This window comes from Sebastes umbrosus, chromosome 17, assembly GCF_015220745.1.
Source record: "Sebastes umbrosus isolate fSebUmb1 chromosome 17, fSebUmb1.pri, whole genome shotgun sequence".
NCBI lineage: Eukaryota > Metazoa > Chordata > Actinopteri > Perciformes > Sebastidae > Sebastes > Sebastes umbrosus.
This window is the reverse complement of record NC_051285.1, coordinates 12,340,775-12,363,791: the sequence shown is the minus strand read 5'-3', so window position 1 is coordinate 12,363,791 and position 23,017 is coordinate 12,340,775. Positions and strand designations below refer to the sequence as shown.

Here is a 23,017-nt window from a genome sequence, read left to right as displayed (position 1 = left end):
TATCTGCGGACATGGAATACCACTAGTATGAATTACAATCTGAAGATGTAAACTTGGCTTGAGTAATTGTAGAAAATGTACTTTGAAATAAAAGTCAACATATAAGACATCTTGTGATATCGTAGTGTGCCCGGCGCGAGGATGCGCAAGCCAAATCTGTGGAGGTCCGCGTCACGGTGTCTCGCATGAGCATAAACAAAGCTTTATGCTCTTCAAGCCAAACAAATAGCAGCAGAGCTGCTCTCACGTGGATAGCCTGAGGGTATCTAAACTTCATGCTGAATAGTAGCAATGTTTTTCTTCTCCTAACTGAGCTGTTCCCCCTTCTTGTGCTTTAACTGAATTATCCCTTTTTGATTGTTGTGTGTGATGAATACAGTGATTTACTGTAAGATCAGGACAGTGCAGTAATTGGAGCATTCATAAAGAGATTATGTCAGCACTGATGGGAACAGAGCTCATTTCAAAACACATAGACTCACCACTTCTGAGAAAACTACAGACTTATTTCAATTCACGTAAACACCCACGTAGCTCTGTGGACTCTGCCGAGGAGTGTAACAGTATCTTGAGGAGGTCTACATACTGGATGTAACAGGAGAGGGACGCTGGAGCAGAACTTCTATACTGGGATATGTCTGTTTCTCAGCAGCCAGCAGAGGGAGACTGGCCAGCTGGTGTCAGAAGGTCAGAGCTTTTTCTCACACAGCTTCTCTGCACATTAGAGAGGGAACTCATGCACAGGAAGCTTCTGAGCGCATGGGGAGAGAGAGAGAGAGAGAGAGAGAGAGAGAGTAAAAAACAGACAACGCCTGCTGTCGGTTAAAGCAGAATACATGTACGTAGGAAATGCTCATGAACACATGCAGCTAAAAAGCTCCTTTCTTAACTAGGTGGATTGTTTCTGAGGGACAGTTGTCTATCGGTGAACTGACAGGGCAGGATGTCACGTCGAGACCAGAGGTTTCGGAGAGGAATGAAAGGACGGTAAGAAAGAATCCCTCTCATTAATATGTGTGAAAGTGTATATAAGTGCGCAAGTGAGAGAAAAGAAGAGAAAGAGTGACCGAAAGTGAGAGAAAGAGAAGCAAATTGCCCAAAGTCTGCGATACTTCCTCAAACACAAGTCTGCTATGACAAACAGACACATGAGTGACCTGCTGTTCTGTCTACTTTCACATTAACTTTGAGTATGAGTAGTTTTGAAAACCATAACAATAACAGACAAAGTTATGGCCTTGCCAGGTATCCATCCAAGCAACCTCTAGAACAATCCATAACTCAACTTTTTTGGTTTGTTTTTGTTCTTCCCCATCAACAACTACTCTTCCTCAGGTCTACTGTATGTTAAAAGATGCATACATAATACTGCAAACATAACACCATTGAGACAATATCCCTGTAACACTCAACTCAATACATTTAAATAAAAAACAAATTCTTCCTTTTTTTTTTTTGGGGGGCATTTTCCATTTTTATGACAGGACAGTGGATAGAGTCTTGAAAGGGGGGAGAGAGAGAGTGGATGCGGAAAGGGCCACAGGCCGGATTCGAACCCGGGCCGCCGCGGTCAGGACCAAGCCTTGATACATGGACGCCCGCTCTACCGACTGAGCTGACCCAGGCGCCCCAAACTCTTCCTTTTAAGACCTCCTATTTTTTTTAAAGGAAATCCAGCAGGGTGACACAGACAGAACATGGAGGAAACCATGACAGGAGAATACGTCAACAGATTCATGACATTTGACCTACGTTAATGTCCTGACAACATGTTTGCTTTATGTACACCAGGTGCTGGTGTGTCCACTTTTAGTGACAGAGGAACAGATCTTAGAATAGAGCGGATATTCATGAGTGGATAATGCAGCACAAGCCAGATGAGGGGAATACTTTCAAACAGAGAAATGAGAGGAGATGGGTGGCAGTAGGAAACAGAGAGAGGATAAATGTCTTCTCACGGCCAGATGTTTAGGTGGAATGGCAGATGTGAAGCTGGGTTGTTCCACATCCGTTGCCAGCAGCACAATAACAAAGACAGAAGGTCAAAAATAGACTTGCAGCTGTCTAGTGGTTTTATTACTTAATTATTTCCTCAGCAATGAATGAGAGGCAAGTCTAATAGATCTCTACTTCCCATAGTGCACTGTATCCCCAGCAAACCGTAACAGTATTTACTTTACTCAACTCCAACTGAAGCTGCAGTCAACCTAAAGTACAATATCACAGCTATGGTATCTATCGGGGATGCTAAACCGAAAACGTAAAAAAAACGAAACGTTTAATGACGTACAAACTTATTTGATGAGGTGCCATGAGGAGACATAGAAGAGGCAATTATCTGAACACAGGCCTACTTAACCATTAAGTAGCCTGCCTTTTTTCATGTATAAAGTCTGTGTCATGGTTTCATATAATGTAGAAATATCATTCATTGCCATCAATCAATCAATCAATCGATTATATAAAACACATTGGAAATGGTTATGTTTATCCTCTCACTAATGTGCAAAATGAACTGAAGCGAAACCTGAGACCCAAAAACCGCAACACAAACCGAACCATGGGCTTGTAGAACTGTTTGCACCACTAGTATCTATCAAGTAATGATAATAGATGACCATGTTGCTACTCTCTATTAACAAACGACATAAAAAGTGATCCTATTCCCAGTTCATTAAAGTATTTACATTTCATTTCACCAACAGCAGCAGCAGCGGTTTCTTTGGAATAAATAGAAGAAAAATAATAACTGGGTATAGTTGTCACATTAGTGACAATGAAGCAGCCTCTGGCAAGCACATTCAAAGCCAAAGCAATTACTGATAAGTACCAAGGTTAGTAGTAGAAGTAGGATCATGCTTATTATCACTTTAAGTTGTGTTACAAAGTGTGAGACTGCCAGGGATATTATAGTAAACAAAAACTGAAACTAAAACTAAAATAAACAGTGAAAAATGTTTCTAGTAAACTGAAACTAAATAAAAATGATATCCTACAAAAACTGAAACTAAACTGATATTACCTGGTTGAAAACAAATAAAAACAAAACAAAAATGAACCTAGGTTAATTTCAGTTTTAGTTATTTCGCTATAATATATCACTACCGAAAAAAAGGAGACAGCATGAATTTCCAACGTTGTCATGAAGTGTCTCTTACATTGGAGGAAACTCCCAAATTACTTCATTCTCAATAGAAAAGCAACCCTTTCATTCTCTATTGTAAGGACGGCATGGCATTTACAGTTGAGGTGGGGAGAGAGGAAACATGGGAGCTGTACTCTGTCCAGGAAGTCCCCTCCCACTCCGGCTGTAGTGTTGAAGAGATAAGGAAGCAGGTTTTTGTTATACACAGGTATTATTCTGCATTCAGTTTAAGCCAGGATGCCACTGAGAGTTTCTGTTTGCAAATTTTAACATGCTGAAGCATTTAAGGAACCAGCTCTGTTTTGCAATCTTTGAGTGGGTGTGCCCATAAAAACCAACCTCAAGTTAAGACACATGACCCTACGTGAGTAGTCCATTTCCAAGAAGCAATATTAGTTTGGCATTCGGCTGAATGTGATCTCTGTCACGGTGACATCAGCAATTCAAGATCTTTAATGCATCATTTTAACACCATCCCTGCAGCGAAGATAACTGAATTTCCTCCAAACACCAGCAGCTTGATTTCTCGGCCTCCACTTTGTGACTTATAAAAGCATCACATTGTTGTTCAAGAAGTCAAGAGAGGAAAGGGAGATGGGTTTCAGTGACATAGAATACGACTTTGTGTTAAAAATAGAGGCTACGCTGACGACGGTAATTCATGGTCCAACTGACCTGGAAGTGTTGTACCTGATCCCGCGCGTGACAATCTCACAGGTCGACTTTCCTCGGAAGTCTCATGTGTTCACGAGGCTCAGGTTGCTTAGGTCAAACACACATCTGAAGTATCTATCGTCTTACATCTGCTCTAAATCTCAATTTTCTCTTGTTTTGCCATCCTACTCCCTGTGTCTTCCCCTCTTCTCACAGGTGTTGTGAATGTGGCTGCATCCTGTCTCACTGGTACTATGAAAGAGAGGGACAGCTCTACTGTAAGAAGCACTACTGGGGCCGTTATGGAGAGCACTGCCACGGCTGCAAAGAGACCATCGCAACAGGACTCATTATGGTAACACAATTGATAATCACTGAAAATGAGAAAGAAATCTGCATGAACTTGATTTATACTTCAAATTAGGGATTCAATTCATAGGAATTATTAGGAATTATTCTTATTATGGAATAATCAAAATGACATAGCACAGTAAAACTGTTCCTTACCAAACACTTTTTGTCTGTGCAGGCTGTAAACTATACACAGACTTCTAGACTACATAAGAGGAAAGCCTCATTTCCTGACCAGTTCTTCCCCACTTTGGTGATGCTGACTAACATTTCATTAAAGTCACAACATCACAGTTAAAGACCAAACAAACAGTCCCAAGCCAAAGCCACTTAAGCAGATAATCCTCCTGTCTGTTTTTTCTTCTCACTCGCTCCAAAACAATTTGAATTCGGCCAGTAACAAATTGATTGCCAGTTGGTGAGCTACTTTAAAAATAGCTGCTTTATTGATCAATCAAAGCCACCACTTGTTCCAACTGAGACGAAGCCGTACAAATATCAAATATGCGCATTATGTAATATTCACAGACACAAGTATTGGGAATAATCTCTGCAGGATCAAATATCCTAACAAGAAATACCGAATCTCAGCATGCTACGCCATCTATTCATACATTCAAAGCCTTCCTGTCTCTTGGTTTCTTCCTGGTATGAAAGTTAATGCTTCTTTTCTTTCAACAATCAAACCAGAGGATATCCTCTGAAAACATCCTGACACTACAATGCCTTCATGCACAAATGCACAGAAGGAACTCTTATAATTCAGAGCAGCTTTTGGCCCCTAAAGTCTGACCCCAGCAAACATCGCTTTGTAAAAAACAACAGTATTATGCCCTCGGCTTCTGCATTGTGTTTTACCCAAGCGGTAACCTCTGGTGCCGAGAAGCCAACGAGGAAGTGCCAAAAACTGCAGATCTTCAAACGGCCACTTGAGGCTGGCTCTAAAAGCGAGACAAATCCCCATAGACCCCCATGTTAAAATGACCAACTCTACAGCAGAAATAAACATGTATACAGCCTGGTACAAAAATAAAACGGGTTTGGTCTCTTTAGCTAATATCCCTTTCCATGACAGCTGTATAGGGGTGAATCTTTATATAAATCACTCGTTTAAATCATATAAAGGCTTAAGGTTAGGCATAATGAGGGCGATACCGCTTTGAGTGACAGGTGGGTGCCGTACCAGGTCACTAGCTGCTAGCTGTCTGCTCCACCGACAATCCACCTCTTTGCCCATTTTAGCAGCCCATGCTGCCTCATTAGTCGGGAGTTAGACTGTGTTGTCACTGCCAAGATGCTGACGGCCGGAGCCACCCACTTTTGAGCTTCACAGCGGCTCTTCAGAAACCCATGGGGAGACTACGTCCATACTTTATACAGTCTATGGTTTTACCACACTGACTCCCTGTATAAACAGGTTGCTGGAGAGCAGAAGTACCACCCTGAATGCTTCACGTGTATGAGCTGTGAAATGTTCATTGGATATGGAGACACCTACACGCTCGTCGAACGCACAAAACTCTACTGGTATGTTTGAAGCTGAAAGGAAAGAAATTATTTTTAATTTGCTGCATGTGGAAAGCTAAGGAATTTGTAAGCAAAAACAACTGAGTGAAATGGAAAAAGGTATAATTTTTGGTTATAGATATGATTCTGATGAGTGTGTTTATTCCATCTCTTGATTTGTCCATTCTGCAGTGGCCACTGTTTCCGTCCGGGTGTAGTGTCAGCTGCAAGGTCAGCTTCTCCACTCACCAAAAGTCCCCACATGGTGGCGCTCGTGTCTCTCCCTCCCCACGCACACGGCCGACAAGGCCTGACTGTCGCCACTGACCTCAGCCAAGAGAAAGACCCTCTTGTCATGGTGGCAGGGTGAGTCTCCGAATCTAAATCAGAAATCAGAAATACTTTATTGATCCCCGGGGGGGATTACAGTTGCTCTTATAAAGACATAAAGAAATGTAAGAAAATGGAAATAAAGGAGTATGTAACATGTAAATTATGTACATAATACTACAATATATATCACAATATATGTGGAGAAATATAGGTAAATAATAATAATATATATAAGATATATATAAGAAATAAATGAAAATAAGTAAATACAAAATGCTGAGAAGTGTGTTAAATATAAATGCAAGAATGGTATAAATAAGAATTAAATAAGAATATTTCTTAAAATACACAGTTTAAATGCAGTATTAATGAGAGATAAATGGTAAATGGTAAATGGACTTGCATTTATATAGCGCTTTTCTAGTCTTCCGACCACTCAAAGCGCTCTAAGATAAGACACGATCATCTTAGCTAGAGCTCCAACTAAACACAGAGTCTGATCCAACAACCCTGGCTCGTCTTCTGTCTCCCCACCTCATTGTCTTTCTCCCTCAGGTTAGACTCAGCTGCCCTCAGCTCTGACCTGCTGTCCTCTGTCCACACTGGTGACCGTGTACTGGAGGTCAACGGCATCCCTGTCTACAACATTTCCCCAGACGAGGTAGGCCTCAAACCACCCACCCTTTCAGCAATAAGTGCCAGAGGGGGCACAAACAGCCTGGCCGTAACACTCCTGTTTGCCACTGAGGTGTCAAGGACCTCACGGTAAAGACAGCTCAGCTTTGGAGCAATATTTAGCCCCTTTCCCAGTGAGCTAGCCTGACATGTTTGGTATCAACGGATTCATCACAATCTCAAGATTCATATGATGAATCTGCAACAGCCTTCAAAAGACAGTAATGTTAATGCCAGTCAGATGATCCAACACAATTTTCAGAGGCTTAAAAGTAGGCCAAGTAAACCAAGAACTGAGGAGAATAATTCCAATTTTAAGATCATGGTGAAAAGACAGAGTCTAATTAAAATATAACCTATGGTTCTATTTTTCATTTTAAAAAGGGCACTGAACACAGAAAAACTAATGTAACAACCAAAGGTCAACACCATATCCTTTCCTCTAGATAAACTGTGTGATCCAGGACACAAGCAGACCACTGCAGCTGACCATTGAACACAACCCGCAGACTCCTGATGACCTCCTTCGCTCAAACAATCCCCAGGACGACATCAGCTGTCCTGTACCCTGTGTACGCGACAAACTTTCTTCAACCCACAAACTCCCAAGTCTCGAGGAAGAGCCAAGTCCAGGGGACGAGACGGATGCACCAATCAGGATGAGCATCTCACCGCCTCAGCACCAAGGAACCATGGGAATGCGATCCAGACACATTCTGTAAGTGCTGACTCTCGGCTTACTTTGATTCGTTCATCACTCCCATCTTTCTCTCTGTCTGAGTCGGTCTCTTCTTTCTCAGGCGCAGCTGTAGTATAGACAAGTGCCCTCCGTCCTCTGGAGCACTGTCGCTTTTATCTCAGAGGAGAGACATGGTTCGCTCAGAGTCTCTTCGTGTGGACGCTGCAGATCGGACCCATCGCATTTTCAGACCTTCAGACCTCATCCATGGAGAAGTGCTTGGCAGGGGCTTCTTTGGACAGGCTGTCAAGGTACCGCAGTTACGTTGTCCCTTTCATTATTACGGGTGACTTTCGCAAAACATTTTTACCGACTGTAGCATACACCTAGTCATCAGTTCTTTGTAAGATTGATATTACTATTAATCAGCGTTGCGATTAACCTCTTGTTGTCAAGGTAACGCATCGGGAGACAGGGGAGGTGATGGTGATGAAAGAGTTGATACGTTCTGATGAAGAGACACATAAGACTTTCTTAAAGGAGGTAAGTGGTCACCAGAGCAGGAAGTTAACCTCACAGCACACTTGTATTTGCCAACCGCGCTGGTGGTCACTTTATTGAGGCGACTACTAAAGGGATAACAAGTCAACATTTAGACAGTTTTAATTAAACTCGGTTGCGGTTCCTTTGGGCAATTTTGAACACAGTAATCCAACTGCGAACCAAAACAACCGGTCCGAAACCGGTCTCGGACCATTTCCAAGCGAACCCTAGTGCTGTTTGATTGTAGAGTGAACATAATCCGAACCAAATGCAGGATGTGAACAAAAACGTAGGAGATAACGAGCTGCCTGCATGGGCATTTGTTGAGATAGACACAGGGAAACAACAGGTTAAAACGAGTGAGAGAGGACTGACCTGGACTTCTGCAGAAGTCCGATGTTTGCTTGACATCTGGGCCAAAGAGAACAGATAGAATACGCTAAATAAAGTCCACAAAATAATGACGCTGATAAAGTAATTCGAGATAAACTGGAAGAGTGAAAAAACGCAATTCCCTGGAAGTAGAATTAGAAATAGAAGTGGCAGCTCTCGAGACGAAAAAGATAAATTCGCTCCTTCATACACACCCCTCAGCAAATTAATGTTTTTATTTGGTCCGCTTTAATTTGTGCACTGTGAAACAGAACCAGACTAAAGAGAAAAAGAACCAAAAGTATTTATTTCACTCTGATTTGGACTAGCCAAACGGACTATGACTTGTGAAAGCGCCCTAAATTAAGGAACATGGGCATTCTTCACTATTGAAGCCCACTTTAATTTTTAAGTTGGTAAGAAAGCTGTATTTTTATCAAGAATATTCCCTAACACAGTTTTAGCCCCATCTTACATCATCAAGAGGGTTACTAGGTCACTATCTTACCTGTGAGCTATTTTCATGTTGCTACAAACTACATTTTCCTCTCAATTTGTACAGGTGAAGGTGATGCGCTGTCTGGAGCATCCCAATGTCCTAAAGTTCATTGGACTGTTTTATAAAGACAAACGAATAAACTTTGTCTCTGAATACATCCAGGGAGGAACTCTCCGAGAGACCATCATAAAAATGGTATGATAAAACAGGGTTTTTATGTTTCTCCATAAGGACTATCAGAGTACACAGACACAGTCTGCTGATCACTCTTGTTGTTGTAGGACAAGGATTTTCCCTGGAGTACAAGAGTGGGTTACGCCAAAGACATTTCAGCCGGAATGGTGAGTGTTTCAAGGTTAATATCCAAAATCATTCCTTGATCTAGTACCAATTATCTCTAATGTATATAACATCTATCCTTCCAAGGCCTACCTACACTCCATGAATGTCATCCACCGAGATCTAAACTCAAACAACTGCCTGGTCAGAGAGGTAAACAAGTGGTTCCATCACACGCATCAGCAAACATCACATATCTTCACTGTCGGATACACTAACACAAAAATGACAATTCTCCCACTGTGTTGAGGTGTTACATCAACATGTTGATTGCTTCTGTTGAATTACTGTGAACAAACAAGACTCCCAGGGTTAGCTTTTGATAGCCGGCTCCAAAAACAGACCAACATAACCAATATAACATTTCTCTCTCTCTCTCTTTGTTTAGAACCAGTCTGTGGTGGTGGCAGATTTTGGACTAGCCAGGCTGGTGTTAAAGGAGAAGAATCAGAGCACAACATCCTCACTGGAACTGCCGGCAAAGGGGACACTGTCAGATCTCCGTAGGCCTGACCGGAGGAAGCGCTACACCGTGGTAGGAAGCCCCTACTGGATGGCCCCTGAGATGATCCATGGTGAGTGCACAAGTTTCCAGGCAATCTGTTACAGCAATCTCTGAACCTGAACCCAATTTGACAGAGTGTTTATCTGTAGGAGCCCATATGAGACGATATCATATGCCTATTTAACACAATCAGTTATATTTATATCAACTCACAAAAAGCAACTTAAATATGATTTGACAATTTTATTACTGGGCTCTGTAAGAAGGAGGTGCACTTGTGCAGAAATGGTGACACAGACGTGTCATGGGAATTTCAAAATAAAGGCGTATCTTAAAAATGACGATATGTATCAATGTTTTCAATTTGCATCTATGATATTGGATCATTGAATCGATATAACGATCCAAATCAATGTATCGTTACACCCCTAAAGACATGAGAGTAAAATGTAACTAATTCTAACACCTTTGGTAGCCTGGACTACATTTTCTAAATTCTGTATTAGAGGAGACACTTAAAAAATCCCTGTAAGCATTTTTACCTTCAAATAGCAGGTTGAATACACTGACCACAGGATCTCTACATCTCCAGCAAGGGTCAGTAAAGATGTGGTTCACATTTTCCAATCTTTCCTCTGCATCTCTCAGGGAAAACCTATGATGAACGGGTGGACATCTTTTCATTTGGTATCATGATATGTGAGGTAAGAACATCTGGAAAAGTAAAATATTCCAAAAAAAATATTAAGTGTTTAAAAAATGTGGTGTTGACTGAACGATCAGGAGTTAAAATGTTGTGTAAATGTCAAAGAAACAAACCTATATTATCCCTACTTTTCATTTTATTTTAAAGCTGAGTACGTATCTATCTCTGTCCCTCCTAAGATAATAGGTAGAGTGAATGCTGACCCTGACTTCCTTCCCCGGTCACATGACTTTGGGCTAAATGTAGCCGGTTTCCTGCAGCAGTACCACCCTCCACAGTGTCCCCCGACCTTCATGCCACTGGGTGTCCTCTGCTGTGACATGGACGCTGATAAACGGTATGACTGCACAAATCCAACACAACGGCAGACCTAAATTCCTATGAAGCAAAGTATGAGCTTCATGTAACTATTGCTCAGTTAGACTGAGACCAAGTACATCTGTTTTATATTTTGTTTCAACACACATTTTAATTATTCAGTAGTGCATTTCAGTTCAGTTTCAGTTAACAGAACAACTTAATTTAAATTTAACTAATAGACATTTCATTAGAGGGGTAGTGCTGTGGTTGGTAGTATAATGTTGTAAAGGAAATTCCTAAACAAAATATTCCATTCATCTGTTACTGTTTCCACTACAGTCAGAAAGTCTTGAGGTTATTTTCTGGTCAGTTGATGTACAAAGTCTATTGTATCATAACGGATATTTGAGCCCACATACAGTACACAAACAGCAAATACTCTAAGCAATGCATTACACAAACAAACTAAACTAACACTGTGCAAAATAGTCTACTGAATATTTAATGAATGCACTACTCCAGTAGAGCATATATACAGTATAAGGCTCTACAACCTCTCACAACTCTTTGTCTTTCAGTCCTTCCTTTTCAAAGCTGGAGGAGTGGCTGGAGAACCTGCTGATGCACCTGGACATCGGTCTGCCTCTGCTCTCTGAGTTAGAGCAGCTCCGCAGAGCCTTCTGGCAGAATCCCAACCATCAAAACCACTCTCACAACCAGGACGAGACCCTCGATTCTCATGAACAAACACACCGTTCACAGCCACAAAGACAGAGCCCCGACCCCAAGCCACATTCAGACAATGCAAATAACCACACGGAGCCAAATCACCTCACTCAGAGCCAAAACCAAAATAGCCCACCTGACAGCCATTCGGACGTAGAGCAACCCACGCATGACCACCATGACACGAGGACTGAGCACGACCACTCCTGTTTGAGTAGACAATGTAAGGACCACACACAAGACAAGAGCCAGACGTGTTGCAGGTCGACGAGCGCAGACTCAGGCGAGACTGGGTCTGAAACCTATGAACACAAAAACCCCTCTAGACAACCAAAAGCCCAGGACGAGTCCTCACCACCGCCGCTGGTCATCAACTCACTGCTATGCCGGTCTAACAGGTCCAGAAGGACACGCAGAGCGCTGCGCTCTACAGAGGACAGCTCTTTTCTCTGACTGCTTGATCTGATGGTCGACACAGGGCACATCTACAAAGCACAGTTTAGAAATTCAAACAACTGGGAGGGAAGTGAAAGAGTCGTAAAGCTGTATGTAGAGGACTAATGCAGAGGCATAAAAATCAGATTCATATGGGATATTTTGCATGAAAAGCAGAGTTCAATATTAATTCAATAACAGTATATTGGCTGGTATGTATTCATTAACATAAGCACATAATAGAAACAAACATTTTTGATAAGGATTCCTCAGTGCTCTCTGGTGGACAGACTACGTAACGGCAACACTGTTTCTAAATTAACTCAAAACATATCTTTGGCATTCTGTGCTACAATTCCTCTTTACTTATCAGCCAACATCTATGATGATATTAGTATATCTGGGGTAAGCTAAAATCGGCCAGCCAATTTATCAATTGGGCTCCAGTGTCAACTTTGTCCAGAAGCTGTGAAACACATGGCACTTTATACTTTAAGATACACTGCATGGTTATTTTCTGTTGAAATGTTTAAGACCACATCTACCATACTGAGCTGTGAACATATACAAATACAACTGTAACTTAATAAAGAGAAATATAAATGAATTTGACTAAATTTAAATCACTATTCAGCAGTAAATCATCTTGGTAAACATGTATTATCAGCTAAATCAGTCCTTTTCTAAGACAGTTCTGTATAATTTAACTTGGATGGTGGCCAAGGCCAATAATGTGTTATTCCTGAAACATTCACACATTTTTGGTATTATAGTTCACATATATGCTAGCTGAAAGTATAACGCAAGTTACCTCAATACATGTAAAGAAAAAAGAAAACCTATGAATGAACCAGGTATCACATACTCACCTCCTGGGGACTTTGACAGGTTAAATTGCTCTTATGCAAGACAAGTAGCTGTTTCAAGAACACTGTTGTCAATGCATCAAAAATAGGCCAACTATGTTTAAATATGTTGACAGTACACAATAACAGTAATATGAACATTAAGTTAATTAACATAGCATTAAAGTCTTGGTAGGTGACACGAGAAACCAGCAAGAGTAACAAACAACAAACGTTGCTAAGAGCTAAGGTTTATGTTTGAAAAATGCTCAGCATACAAGTGGACAGGGAAGAAATTGATTAGTTGACCAGTAAAGAAGTGGGTTTAAAGGTTTCCACTGACTCTAGAGTGGTTTTAAAGGTTCCCATGGACTTTTTGATATTTATTTTTTGCCCGGACACTCATTGTTGGACTGTCTACATCGGCACTTCATGCTCAGCCCCGTCCGAAACTTCAAGATGCCACCCAAAGGTGAGGTTTACCTGGTTAGTGGCTAGGGCTAGAAGGGAGCCCGCAAGCTGGGACAACTCTCGCGATATTATTAAGGTCAGGCATTGATAGGTCGTCGGGACGCGAGTCTCGCGAGAGGTTTTGCGGGCTCCCTTCTAGACACGACCGTTACAGTCCCGAACCGGGCTAGCTAACTAGCTAATGCTACATGAGAGGCACACAAACTAGCTTTAATTTGGTATAATAGTTAGCAAAATGTTGATCATAATCATGTAAAAATGCAATAATAGCAGTTGTTAAATTATTATAATCATTATTAGTCAGTAGTAGTAGTAGTAGTAGTAGTAACTTAGTGGTAAGCAGTTACCTAGCTGTTGTTACCTGGTAGTGGCTAGGGACTAGAAGGGAGCCCGCAAGCTGGGAAAACTCGCGATATTATTAAGGTTAGGCATTGACCTCAAATAGTTCAAGGTAAGGATAGGTCGTCGGGTAGCGAGTCTCGCGAGAGTTTTGCGTGGCTATCTAACTAGCTAATGCTACATGAGAGGCACACAAACTGATTTGGTATAACAGTTTGCAAAATGTTGATCATAATCATGGAAATATGTAATAATAGCAGTTGTATACACTATAATTTAATATAAATGATAGTATAGCATGTTGAAAAAATTAATGAAAAAAATTAATAATATAGTATTTCGAAAAACTTAATAAAAAAAAATAATAGTATTGTATGTCGACAAATTTAGTGAAAAAAAAAGTAAAGTATGTCGAAATTCATGAAAAAAGTCATAATATAGTATGTTAAGACATGTTTCGACATACTATACTATGACTTTTCATGATATTTTTCGACATGACTTTTTTTCATGAAATATTTCGACATAATATACTTTTACTTTTTTTCATGAATTTTTTTGACATACAATAGTATGATTTTTTTCATGAAAATATTCGACATACTTTACTATAATTTTTTTTCAAAACAAAAATACTAATAAATTACTATTATTATAATTATTGTTAGTAGTAACTTAGTGGTAAGCAGTTACCTAGCTGTTGATAACATCCTGCACTGAAGTCATCTCACCTGGCTGCTCGGGTGATATTACCATGGTAATATCACCATTATCACCATGGTAATATCACCCTGCCTGCTACGTCACAGCGGCACACTGAGCGGACTGCACCTGCAGCTAAGTCGGTGCTTGAACACACGCACCATATGCCTCATCACGTTGTATTAGCTAGTGCATGTAAAGTTTGTATCATTCACATTGTGGTTTTATCCATTTTTCTGCCTCCTCTGATCTGGGGGACAGTTTGAGAAGTTGGCATCATGGATCACATGTCGTCTCCCGTTAGGTACCGCAGCAGTAAGAGAGGTACGTCTATAACACTCAATACACTTATACACAAAGGTTTTCTGTTGCATCACTGATCTATTGAAGTAACCGATATTTTCTGCAATATTAATTACTCAGTTAATTGAAAAAACAATATAACAGCCTATAACACTCCTGCAGGGATTTATATTTATGTATGGCACTTTGTATTATTCAAGTTTCATTTATTGTCATTGTACAACACAGGGTGGCAAATCAATTTCTGCTACACAAGAAAAACAAAAAGTGTAGTGCATCATTTTAATGTGCATCAGGAGGATGCTGTTAGTAAGTGACATGCACATGTGTGATATAAACTATGGGAGAAAATGGTGTTATAACAGGAGGGTTATAGTGAGGCTACTTACTTTTTATTTTTACTTTATAATAGCCATATCTTGCTGTTCTCATCTGGCTTATACATCAATTCTCTATGCATTTGTGTGACTTTTTTTATACATTTTTCCCATTACGCTATCGTCTGCTCAAAAAAAGCTGCAACTTTCTCAGAAAAGGAGGTATGGCACATTTGTAGAATAGTCTTTAATGATAGTGTTTATAGCTTGTTGTGTGTGTTAGTGTGTGTGTGTGTGTGTGTTTAAGAGTTAAATCTCTTCAACCCCCCACCCTGTCAGAGCATTAGAAGCTGGGTTAAGCCCTTTGCAAAGCTTTGTGGGTAATGAGAGCTGACAGGTAGAGGGACGCCGGATGAACCCTGATCAAGCCAGCAGCACTGAGGGCTGGGTTTTTCTCTCTGCTGTCTTGCAGGTGTGGGCTGCGTGGTCAGTCATATGGCCTTGATGAATAGTTTTAACCTCTAGCTACGCGTATATAAGCTCCACACTGAAAGATGCTCCTTAAAATGATAAAAAAAACTATCACCTTAGTATAGTTAGTATATCCAGTTTGATCGAAGTGTTTCCTAAACTCCAGACTCTTTGTTGTTCGTCTCCCCACCCTGCCTGGACAGATGGGTGGAGGCCTCTGTAATGGGATCACAAGTCAGGGCTAATCAGCGAGGAAAGGGTAGTAGCCACTACAACGGTGTTTTTAGTGTCCTGCATGGAATAACAATCCTAACTGTAATGACTGTAACTGCTCATAAAGGAAGAGACCATGTATTATAGAGTGCTACAGGAATGAGTCCTAAAACCTGGAAAAGATCACTTTCTTTTTAGTTTTGATTAAAAGTGAGTTATATTTTTGAGACTTTCGATTGTCCATATGAAAACCATGATGTGTAACTCTCCTGCCTCCTGTCACAGTTGTCCAGTCTGTCCATTGAGGACCAGGAGGACTCTCAGTTTCCTTACGCCATGAGGGATCTACCTCCCGTCTCTCAGCCTAGCGAACGGCACCAGACACCAGACCACCAGGCGCCAGTCCACCGTGAGGCAGATGGAACTGGGATGGCAATTAACGGGAGACGCCCCAGCCTCCCCGGGACGCCCTCTCTGCCCCGTCACGTCCCCTGCCAACCGGCCGGCTCTCCGACAGTCCCTCAGAGACCAAGTCGTGTCAAGCTCGTCTCTCAGGTGTCTGTGGAGTGTCCGCCCAGCCCGGCCTCACGTCCACAGAGCCCCTGGGCACGCATTGACCCCTATGACTCTCCAGAGGTGTGTTTCTGTGTGTGAGAAAAAGCCCCCAAAATGATATGATGTTTGTTTTATACATTTCCTAACGTTTACACGATTCTGAACTCATACTGTATGTTCTAGCATCCGAATCCTCAAGTGAAGCCAATGTGGAAGTGCCTTAAACTTGCATTCTTTCTAATAGCCAGCAGGGGGCGACTCCTCTGGTTGCAAAAAGAAGTCTGATTGTATAGGAGTGACCCTACTTCTCACTTGATTTATTACCTCAGTAAACATTGTAAACATGAGTTTATGGTCTCAATCGCTAGTTTCAAGTCTTCCTCAAAACAGCATGATGTTCATTTAGTAAATTATGGTCCCATTTAGAGTCAAATAGACCATAAAGCAGGTTATGCTTTAGGGTGTGGTTACCTTGTGATTGACAGGTCGCTACCACAGCGTTGTCCGTGTTTTAGTCTTACAACTTTAACCCTTTCACAGTGTGTTTTCAGTTCATGAAAGTTAATAATAATCATTTTGGTCGCACTACAACTCTTCCTTACATGCAGCGACCGAGCGAACTCTGGCGTATGGAGCGCGAAAAATTGTCCAGATATACTACGAGCGATGTCATTCTCTATTACATAGAGAGAGCAATATTGGCTAACTGTCAGCTACTGTCATCGTCGATTTTGACCAGTGAAAAAATAGGTTGGAGTTGCGCGAAACTTTGCATAAATAGAGCCAGGGCGAGTGATTTTTCAAACAAACGACTCGTCGCTTTGTCTGTTCGCTGATGCACGGAGCAGTTTAGAACATCTTCATTTAGTAAAAAACGGAAACAATCTGATGTTCGCTCGCTTGTTCGCATCGCGTCCAGTTAGGAAAAGGTGTCAAAATGTCTTATTCAGTGTTCGGTTGTACTTAGCTCCACCCTCTTGTGTCACTTCTGGTTGCAAATAACCAAGATTGCGAAAAACCAAGACGGCGACAGCCTAAATGCCAAACTCGAGGCTTCAAAATGTCAGTCCACAAACCAATGTGTAACATCACAGTGAATAAGACCACTTCTTATTTACGGGCTATGGTTAATACGGAGGACAGACATTAACTTTGATGATCAAACAGAGCTACGTGTCGACGTTGTTAACAAGCATTAGACCAAACTTCTCTGTTCTACACCCAAAGTGCACCTTTGTTGAGGTATAAAGGTTAGAGAGTCTATCGTTTCCTCCTCTCACTCAGTCTTTCCTCTGATGCTATTGGGTCAAAGGGAACATGAGGTCAGGCCCCATGATGCTTTGCAGTGCAGCTCACAGACTTGTGAAGCAGAGGATACAGATCATGACGAGGGTCAGATCCTTACTTAGAAACAATATGCACATACATACAGTATGTACATGTTTATGTTTGTGTTTTCTTTCTGCAGGATCAGGACAAGGAGTATGTGGGTTTTGCCACATTGCCCAATCAGGTTCATAGAAAGACGATGAAGAAAGGCTTCACATTTACACTTATGGTAGCAGGTGAGTCCTCCCATATGTTATGACGGACAGTAACATCTCTCCTATAAGGGAAATTGTATTGCAGGTTGGATTTTTTTTAAAGACACACAACAAATTAGTGGGTTTTGGTGTTGTGTGTACTTGAACAGTTGGGAGTGATATTTTCCTTGTGCTACTTCGAGAGTCAGAGTTGTCTCTTTCTCTCTGTAGGGGAGTCTGGCCTCGGTAAATCCACACTCATAAACAGTTTGTTCCTCACGGACCTCTACAAAGACAGGAAGGTTCCCAACGCACAAGGTGAGATTAGTTCTGTTATTTATTCATGTGCGGCCCATGTAAACGAACGAATGGTCTCTGTGTAGATCATAAGCTTACACACTGTTGACTTGTGTTACTTTGTGCTCTGCAGAACGGATCGACCAAACAGTCGACATCGTCAAAAACGCACTTACCATCGAAGAGAAAGGAATCAAAGTGAGGCTCACCATCATCGACACACCAGGGTTCGGAGACGCCGTCAACGACACAGAAAGGTGAGGTCATCAACATGCGCCTGCAGTGTTTTTCCTCTTTAAAGGTACAGTGGCTGCGTCCGAAATCACATACTATGCACTACATACTCAATAGGTGTACTATCGTTCAACATACTTTTGTGTGAATAAACAGTACTATGTATCTTTTCACATTAATTTACGTCGTCACTTCCTGAGAGCCTGCTTTACGGTTGGAGACGTGTAACCATAGTAACCCGTGCCAACCTCATGTGACCAAAAAGACGGTTTGTGAGAATCAGTCTGAATTACTTTAAAATAAATATTACGCCTAGCAAAGTGGAATCTCTCTACAGTTAAATTGCATTATTGACATTACAGAGCTGTCCGTCAACGTCTGCTATGAAAGCTGTCGCCACTACCGCATTGCATTGTGGGATATTCTGTATATGCCACCATAGAAATAGTATGTCATTTGTGTACTTTGGTTTCATACTAAGGTTTAGGACATACTAAATATCTAACATACTGTTTAAGCGTACTAAATAGCATGTTAGTATGGGACTTCAGACGCAACCCGTGTGTAGGATTTAGCGGCATGTAGTGGTGTGGTTGCAGGTTGCAACCAACTGAGTACCTCTCCCCTCACTCTTCCCTTTCCAAGACTGCGGTAACATGAGTGAGTGAGAAAACCGTGGTAACGCTGTTCACCTCGCTCAGTGGCCATCCTTACCATAATAACACTTCATTAGGAGCAACAAAAGTCTGACGGCGGCTGGCGGTACCACGGTTTTGCACTCTGCGACTACGGTGGCTTTCAGGTAACATAAAAATGCGAAAGCCTCACTCTAGAGCCGGTGTTTGGTTCGATGGCTACTGTAGAAACATGGCGGAGCAACATTGCGGACTACCTATGTAGATATGAAGGGCTCATTGTAAGCTAACGAAAACGCAACAATTCTTAGTTTCAGGTGATTATACACTAATGAAAACATAGTTATGAATATTATATTCCATTTCTGCAAATAGGTCCCCCGGAATGTGACACACTGTTCCTTTAAAACTCTCACCAGCTTGACTCAGAAATGACACACTGCTGCTCTGTTGGACATAGTTGACAGTTAGAGCCTCAACAGGCTCCATGCTCTTTAACTTACGGCATCAGAAGCACACTGAAGACGCTTTTATTTTCACATCCTCACATTATAAACTGTCAGCTATCTGCCAGGCTTGTTTTTTTACTCAGAGATTGTATGTTTGCATCAGCTGGAAGCCACTAGAAGACTACATCGACCAGCAGTTTGAACAGTTCTTCAGAGACGAGAGCGGGTTGAACAGAAGGAACATGCAGGACAACCGAGTCCACTGCTGCCTCTACTTTATCTCTCCGTTTGGCCACGGGTACGCTGACAACTTGTTTTACCTCTGCACATGAAGCTTAACTAGTAAAACAGAGTTATAACAATATATTTTGGGCGTAGTCCTGCGTGTGTGCATTTACACAAACGCATGTATGTTTGTTTTTCTCCCATCAGTCTTCGACCTCTGGATGTGGCGTGTATGAAGGCCTTGCATGACAAAGTCAACATAGTTCCGATTGTGGCCAAAGCTGACACCCTGACACCAATGGAGGTCTACAGAAGGAAGCTGAAGGTACGAGATCATAAATACACACATTATTTCTATTTCTGTCTTTTTCTCTCAAACATTATTGATTCAATGTACTCTAGATCAGAGAGGAGATCGAGCAGTTTGGCATCAACATCTACCAGTTTCCCGAGTGTGATTCAGATGAGGATGAGGACTTTAAAAAGCAGGACCAGATACTCAAGGCTAGTTAACTCTATTTTTCTCATGGTTGAAATGTGCCGTCTCGTCCACGTTAAGACTGACAGTCTTTGCTTCTCTCTGCAGGGCAGCGTCCCGTTTGCAGTAATTGGCAGTAATGTTCAGGTGGAGAGTGAAGGTCGCAAGTTCAGGGGTCGTTCCTACCCCTGGGGGGTGGTAGAAGGTATCGTACACAAACACACACTCGATAGTTCTAGTTTTTCAAATGTTTTCCAGAGTTATTGTAATTTCTAGGGCTGTCAAAGTTAAAGTGATAATAACATGTTAATGCAAATTAGTTTTAACACCGCTAATTTCTTTAACGCATTAACACAATCGATCTTTCGGAGGTTGTAGCGGGCTTTAAAGCTAGAGTGAGGATACTGGCATCATATGAAACTAGAAAAAACCTAAAGAATCCATTGGTACCAACCAGTCATACTAGCTTGTCGCGATGGAGGTTAAATAACCCTTCAAACTTGCGCTAATGTTTGGCGAGGGAAAAATGTCATGGCCATTTTCAAAGGGGTCCCTTGACCTCTGACCTCAAGATATGTGAATAAAAATGGGTTCTATGGGTACCCACGGGTCTCCCCTTTACAGACATGCCCACTTTATGATAATCACATGCAGTTTGGGGCAAGTCATAGTCAAGTCAGCACACTGACACACCGACAGCTGTTGTTGCCTGTTGGACTGCAGTTTGCCATGTTATGATTTGAGCATAGATCCATTAACACGTTGTCGTTGCATGGTCAGTGGAGAACCCGGATCACTCTGACTTCCTGATGCTGAGGAACATGCTGGTGAAGACGCACATGCAGGATCTGAAGGACGTGACGGGCGAGACGCACTATGAAAACTACAGAGCCCAGTGCATCCAGAACATGACGCGCATGGTGGTGCAGGAGAAGAAACGCAGGTGGGTGGAGTCAGGATGCGGACTTCGATGAGTCAGTCAAATTCTGTCTCCGTAGTTGCTTATTTGTGAGCATCCAGGAGTTTAACACAAGTCTTGATTATTATTATTATCTATTGTTATTAGGGCTGTCAAAGTAAATGCGATAATAACGCATCGCAGCTTGCGATTTTTAGGTTGTAGCAGGCTCAGTTTTAAAGCTAGAGTGAAGATGCTGGCATGATATAAAACTAGAAAACGTGAGGAATCCATTGGTATCAACCATGCCATACTAGCTTGTTGCGAAGGAGGCTAAATAACACTCCAAAGTTACGCAAAATTTTGCTGAGGAAACACTGACATTTTCAAAGGGGTCCGTTGACCTCTGACCTCAAGATATGACAATGAAAGTGGGTTCGATGGGTACCAGTTTGATAAGAGTATTAAATACTAGACAATAATAGACAAATTTCCCTTTAAGGTACATTTTGAACAGATAAAAAAAATGCGATTAATGGTGATTAACTATGGACAATCATGCGATTAATAGTGATTCAATATTTGAATCGATCGACAGCCCTCATTATTACAGATGCTCACGCAGGTTGTGTTCTTCGTGTGAATGTGGATTTCAGTTTGCGCGAGAAGCATCGAGAGCGGAGCGAAGCCGATTTCCCTCTGCCGCTGGCTGCCGCCGACTCCGAGACGGAGCAACTCATCTTTGAGAAGGACGAAGAGGTACGTTACTCGTTCGTTCACACAGGTCACAGAGGCGATCGCCACTCACTTCATTTGTTCCCCTCTGTAGCTGAGGAGGATGCAGGAGGTGCTGGAGAGAGTCCAGGAACACATGCAGCACAGCCAGAGAGAGGGTGTCTGATTTCTGAGGACTCCCCTGGAAGAGGAGACAAACACAGAGGAGGCCCCATTTATGATGCATGATGAATAAAAAGAGATGGAACTTGTACGAAAAGGAAAGTAGCAGCATTGATTGTCTGATTGCTGTTCCCCAGGACTTATCTTAAAGTGAGCGAGGATGGAATCATGGTCCTCCGAGGATACACTAACGTTTCTGTGGGTCGACGCAGAGACAACAAGTGTCAAGCGAGCCGATTGGCTGATCCAGCTCCTCTCAGAAGGCTGATGAGAAACAACAAAAGGAAAAGAAACAAGTGAACTTTACACTCAAACTCTGCACAAGTGTAAACGCAGCCACGCAAACTCCTGTGCATTTTTTCTTACCTGCAGCCAGGAGATGTATGTTCCACTGGTCACAGGTGGATTGATTCTGTGATTTTCAGGTATTACTTCATCCCTAGATGCTGCTACAATAATTATTTTTATCCCCTTAATTTAATTAATGTCCTCCAGGACGGCTCCTTGATTAGTCACCTTGATAAGGATGCAACACTTCCATCTAGGGGTGGTTGTAGTGATGTTAACGTTACATTTTTAAATTACATTTTTCATGTTTTATTACTTGTGAGTCAACTGTATTTTTATTTTTTTGTATTTTTAATCTTTAATTTTGCCATTTCGTAAGATAAAGAAAGTAAAAAAAATATCAATAAAAAGCTTAAACTGCGGTTTATGTCTATTTTTACACAAGACCAATAAATACAGGAGCAAGATGTGTTGTAAATGTAATAAGATTTATTAAGAATCTTTATTATTTCATCAGCATAATTCTTCATCATTAATATGTTTTATCCATTATCATCATTGTTATCTTAAACAGTGGACAGTTAGATCTAAAAGGCAGCCCAAAGTGTACAGGCGATATATAACTTAAAACTTTCTCCATAGGGAAAACATGTTTTTATATTCATATATAATATCAATGTAGCATGAGGTCCAAGATCCTGCCCACGTTATACAGTATTGTACATGGTCCCAAAAATAAACAGAAAAACAAAAAGAAACTAAACGGCAATCTACATGCAAAACCAAAAAGAAACAAGCATTTCAAATTTTAAGATGCATACACTCATATGCCGAAACGTGCATACCATCACAAATTTACAAAACTTTCATACGTACATACAAATATTACAAAACTCAAATCGAATATTAGACATTATGTTATCAAGAAAAGAGCAACAACTTTTTTTTTGTTTCGTTTTTTTACTATTTCCACTCCATGTCTCAGTCCAACTCACAAAATGGAAAAAACTTAAAAACATAAAAAAAAAAAACAATCATGACAGTAAATCTTTGTCTCTTCCATTCGCTCAATGTGTTCGTGTTTTGCCAGAGTTGTCACAGTGTTCAGG

The 23,017-nt window shown here is 41.3% G+C and overlaps 2 protein-coding genes and 1 long non-coding RNA gene across 7 annotated transcripts; 2 read left to right on the top strand and 1 right to left on the bottom strand.

The window, feature by feature from the left end:
• Positions 1–523: 523 nt before the first annotated feature.
• Positions 524–12,440, top strand: LOC119476376 (LIM domain kinase 1-like). The gene is made up of 15 exons (XM_037749820.1): positions 524–987; positions 4,016–4,154; positions 5,568–5,677; positions 5,849–6,022; positions 6,545–6,650; positions 7,111–7,382; positions 7,465–7,654; positions 7,800–7,886; positions 8,821–8,952; positions 9,039–9,098; positions 9,184–9,249; positions 9,485–9,671; positions 10,250–10,305; positions 10,487–10,644; positions 11,186–12,440. Exons 1-15 carry the CDS (start codon positions 944–946, stop codon positions 11,784–11,786), a joined length of 2,382 nt encoding a protein of 793 aa, XP_037605748.1. The 5' UTR covers positions 524–943; the 3' UTR covers positions 11,787–12,440.
• On the bottom strand, positions 5,899–13,788 carry LOC119476381. 5 transcript variants are annotated; one of them, XR_005204011.1, is made up of 5 exons: positions 13,432–13,788; positions 12,638–12,665; positions 11,689–11,818; positions 10,144–10,256; positions 5,900–6,036 (listed from the first exon to the last, which is right to left on the bottom strand). It is a non-coding gene; the product is annotated as an uncharacterized LOC119476381 (long non-coding RNA). The 5 variants fall into 5 exon arrangements; XR_005204009.1 differs by having other exon boundaries at positions 13,446–13,788; XR_005204013.1 differs by lacking the exon at positions 10,144–10,256 and having other exon boundaries at positions 5,899–6,036; positions 13,446–13,788.
• LOC119476378 (septin-5-like) lies at positions 12,893–21,722 on the top strand. The gene is made up of 13 exons (XM_037749824.1): positions 12,893–13,085; positions 14,387–14,449; positions 15,715–16,065; positions 17,453–17,549; positions 17,739–17,825; positions 17,938–18,061; positions 19,286–19,420; positions 19,555–19,672; positions 19,750–19,851; positions 19,934–20,030; positions 20,606–20,768; positions 21,380–21,482; positions 21,553–21,722. Exons 1-13 carry the CDS (start codon positions 12,981–12,983, stop codon positions 21,622–21,624), a joined length of 1,617 nt encoding a protein of 538 aa, XP_037605752.1. The 5' UTR covers positions 12,893–12,980; the 3' UTR covers positions 21,625–21,722.
• The last annotated feature ends 1,295 nt before the right edge of the window (positions 21,723–23,017 follow it).

Bases quoted from the DNA above. Each gene is read 5' to 3' on its own strand.
- LOC119476376 (XM_037749820.1), top strand. From the start codon at position 944: ATGTCACGTCGAGACCAGAGGTTTCGGAGAGGAATGAAAGGACG. The intron at 4,155-5,567 runs GTAACACAATTG...CTGTATAAACAG, and splicing joins TCGCAACAGGACTCATTATG to GTTGCTGGAGAGCAGAAGTA. The intron at 7,655-7,799 runs GTACCGCAGTTA...CTTGTTGTCAAG, and splicing joins TCTTTGGACAGGCTGTCAAG to GTAACGCATCGGGAGACAGG.
- LOC119476378 (XM_037749824.1), top strand. From the start codon at position 12,981: ATGGACTTTTTGATATTTATTTTTTGCCCGGACACTCATTGTTGGACT. The intron at 19,673-19,749 runs GTACGAGATCAT...AATGTACTCTAG, and splicing joins TCTACAGAAGGAAGCTGAAG to ATCAGAGAGGAGATCGAGCA. The intron at 20,769-21,379 runs GTGGGTGGAGTC...TGTGGATTTCAG, and splicing joins GTGCAGGAGAAGAAACGCAG to TTTGCGCGAGAAGCATCGAG.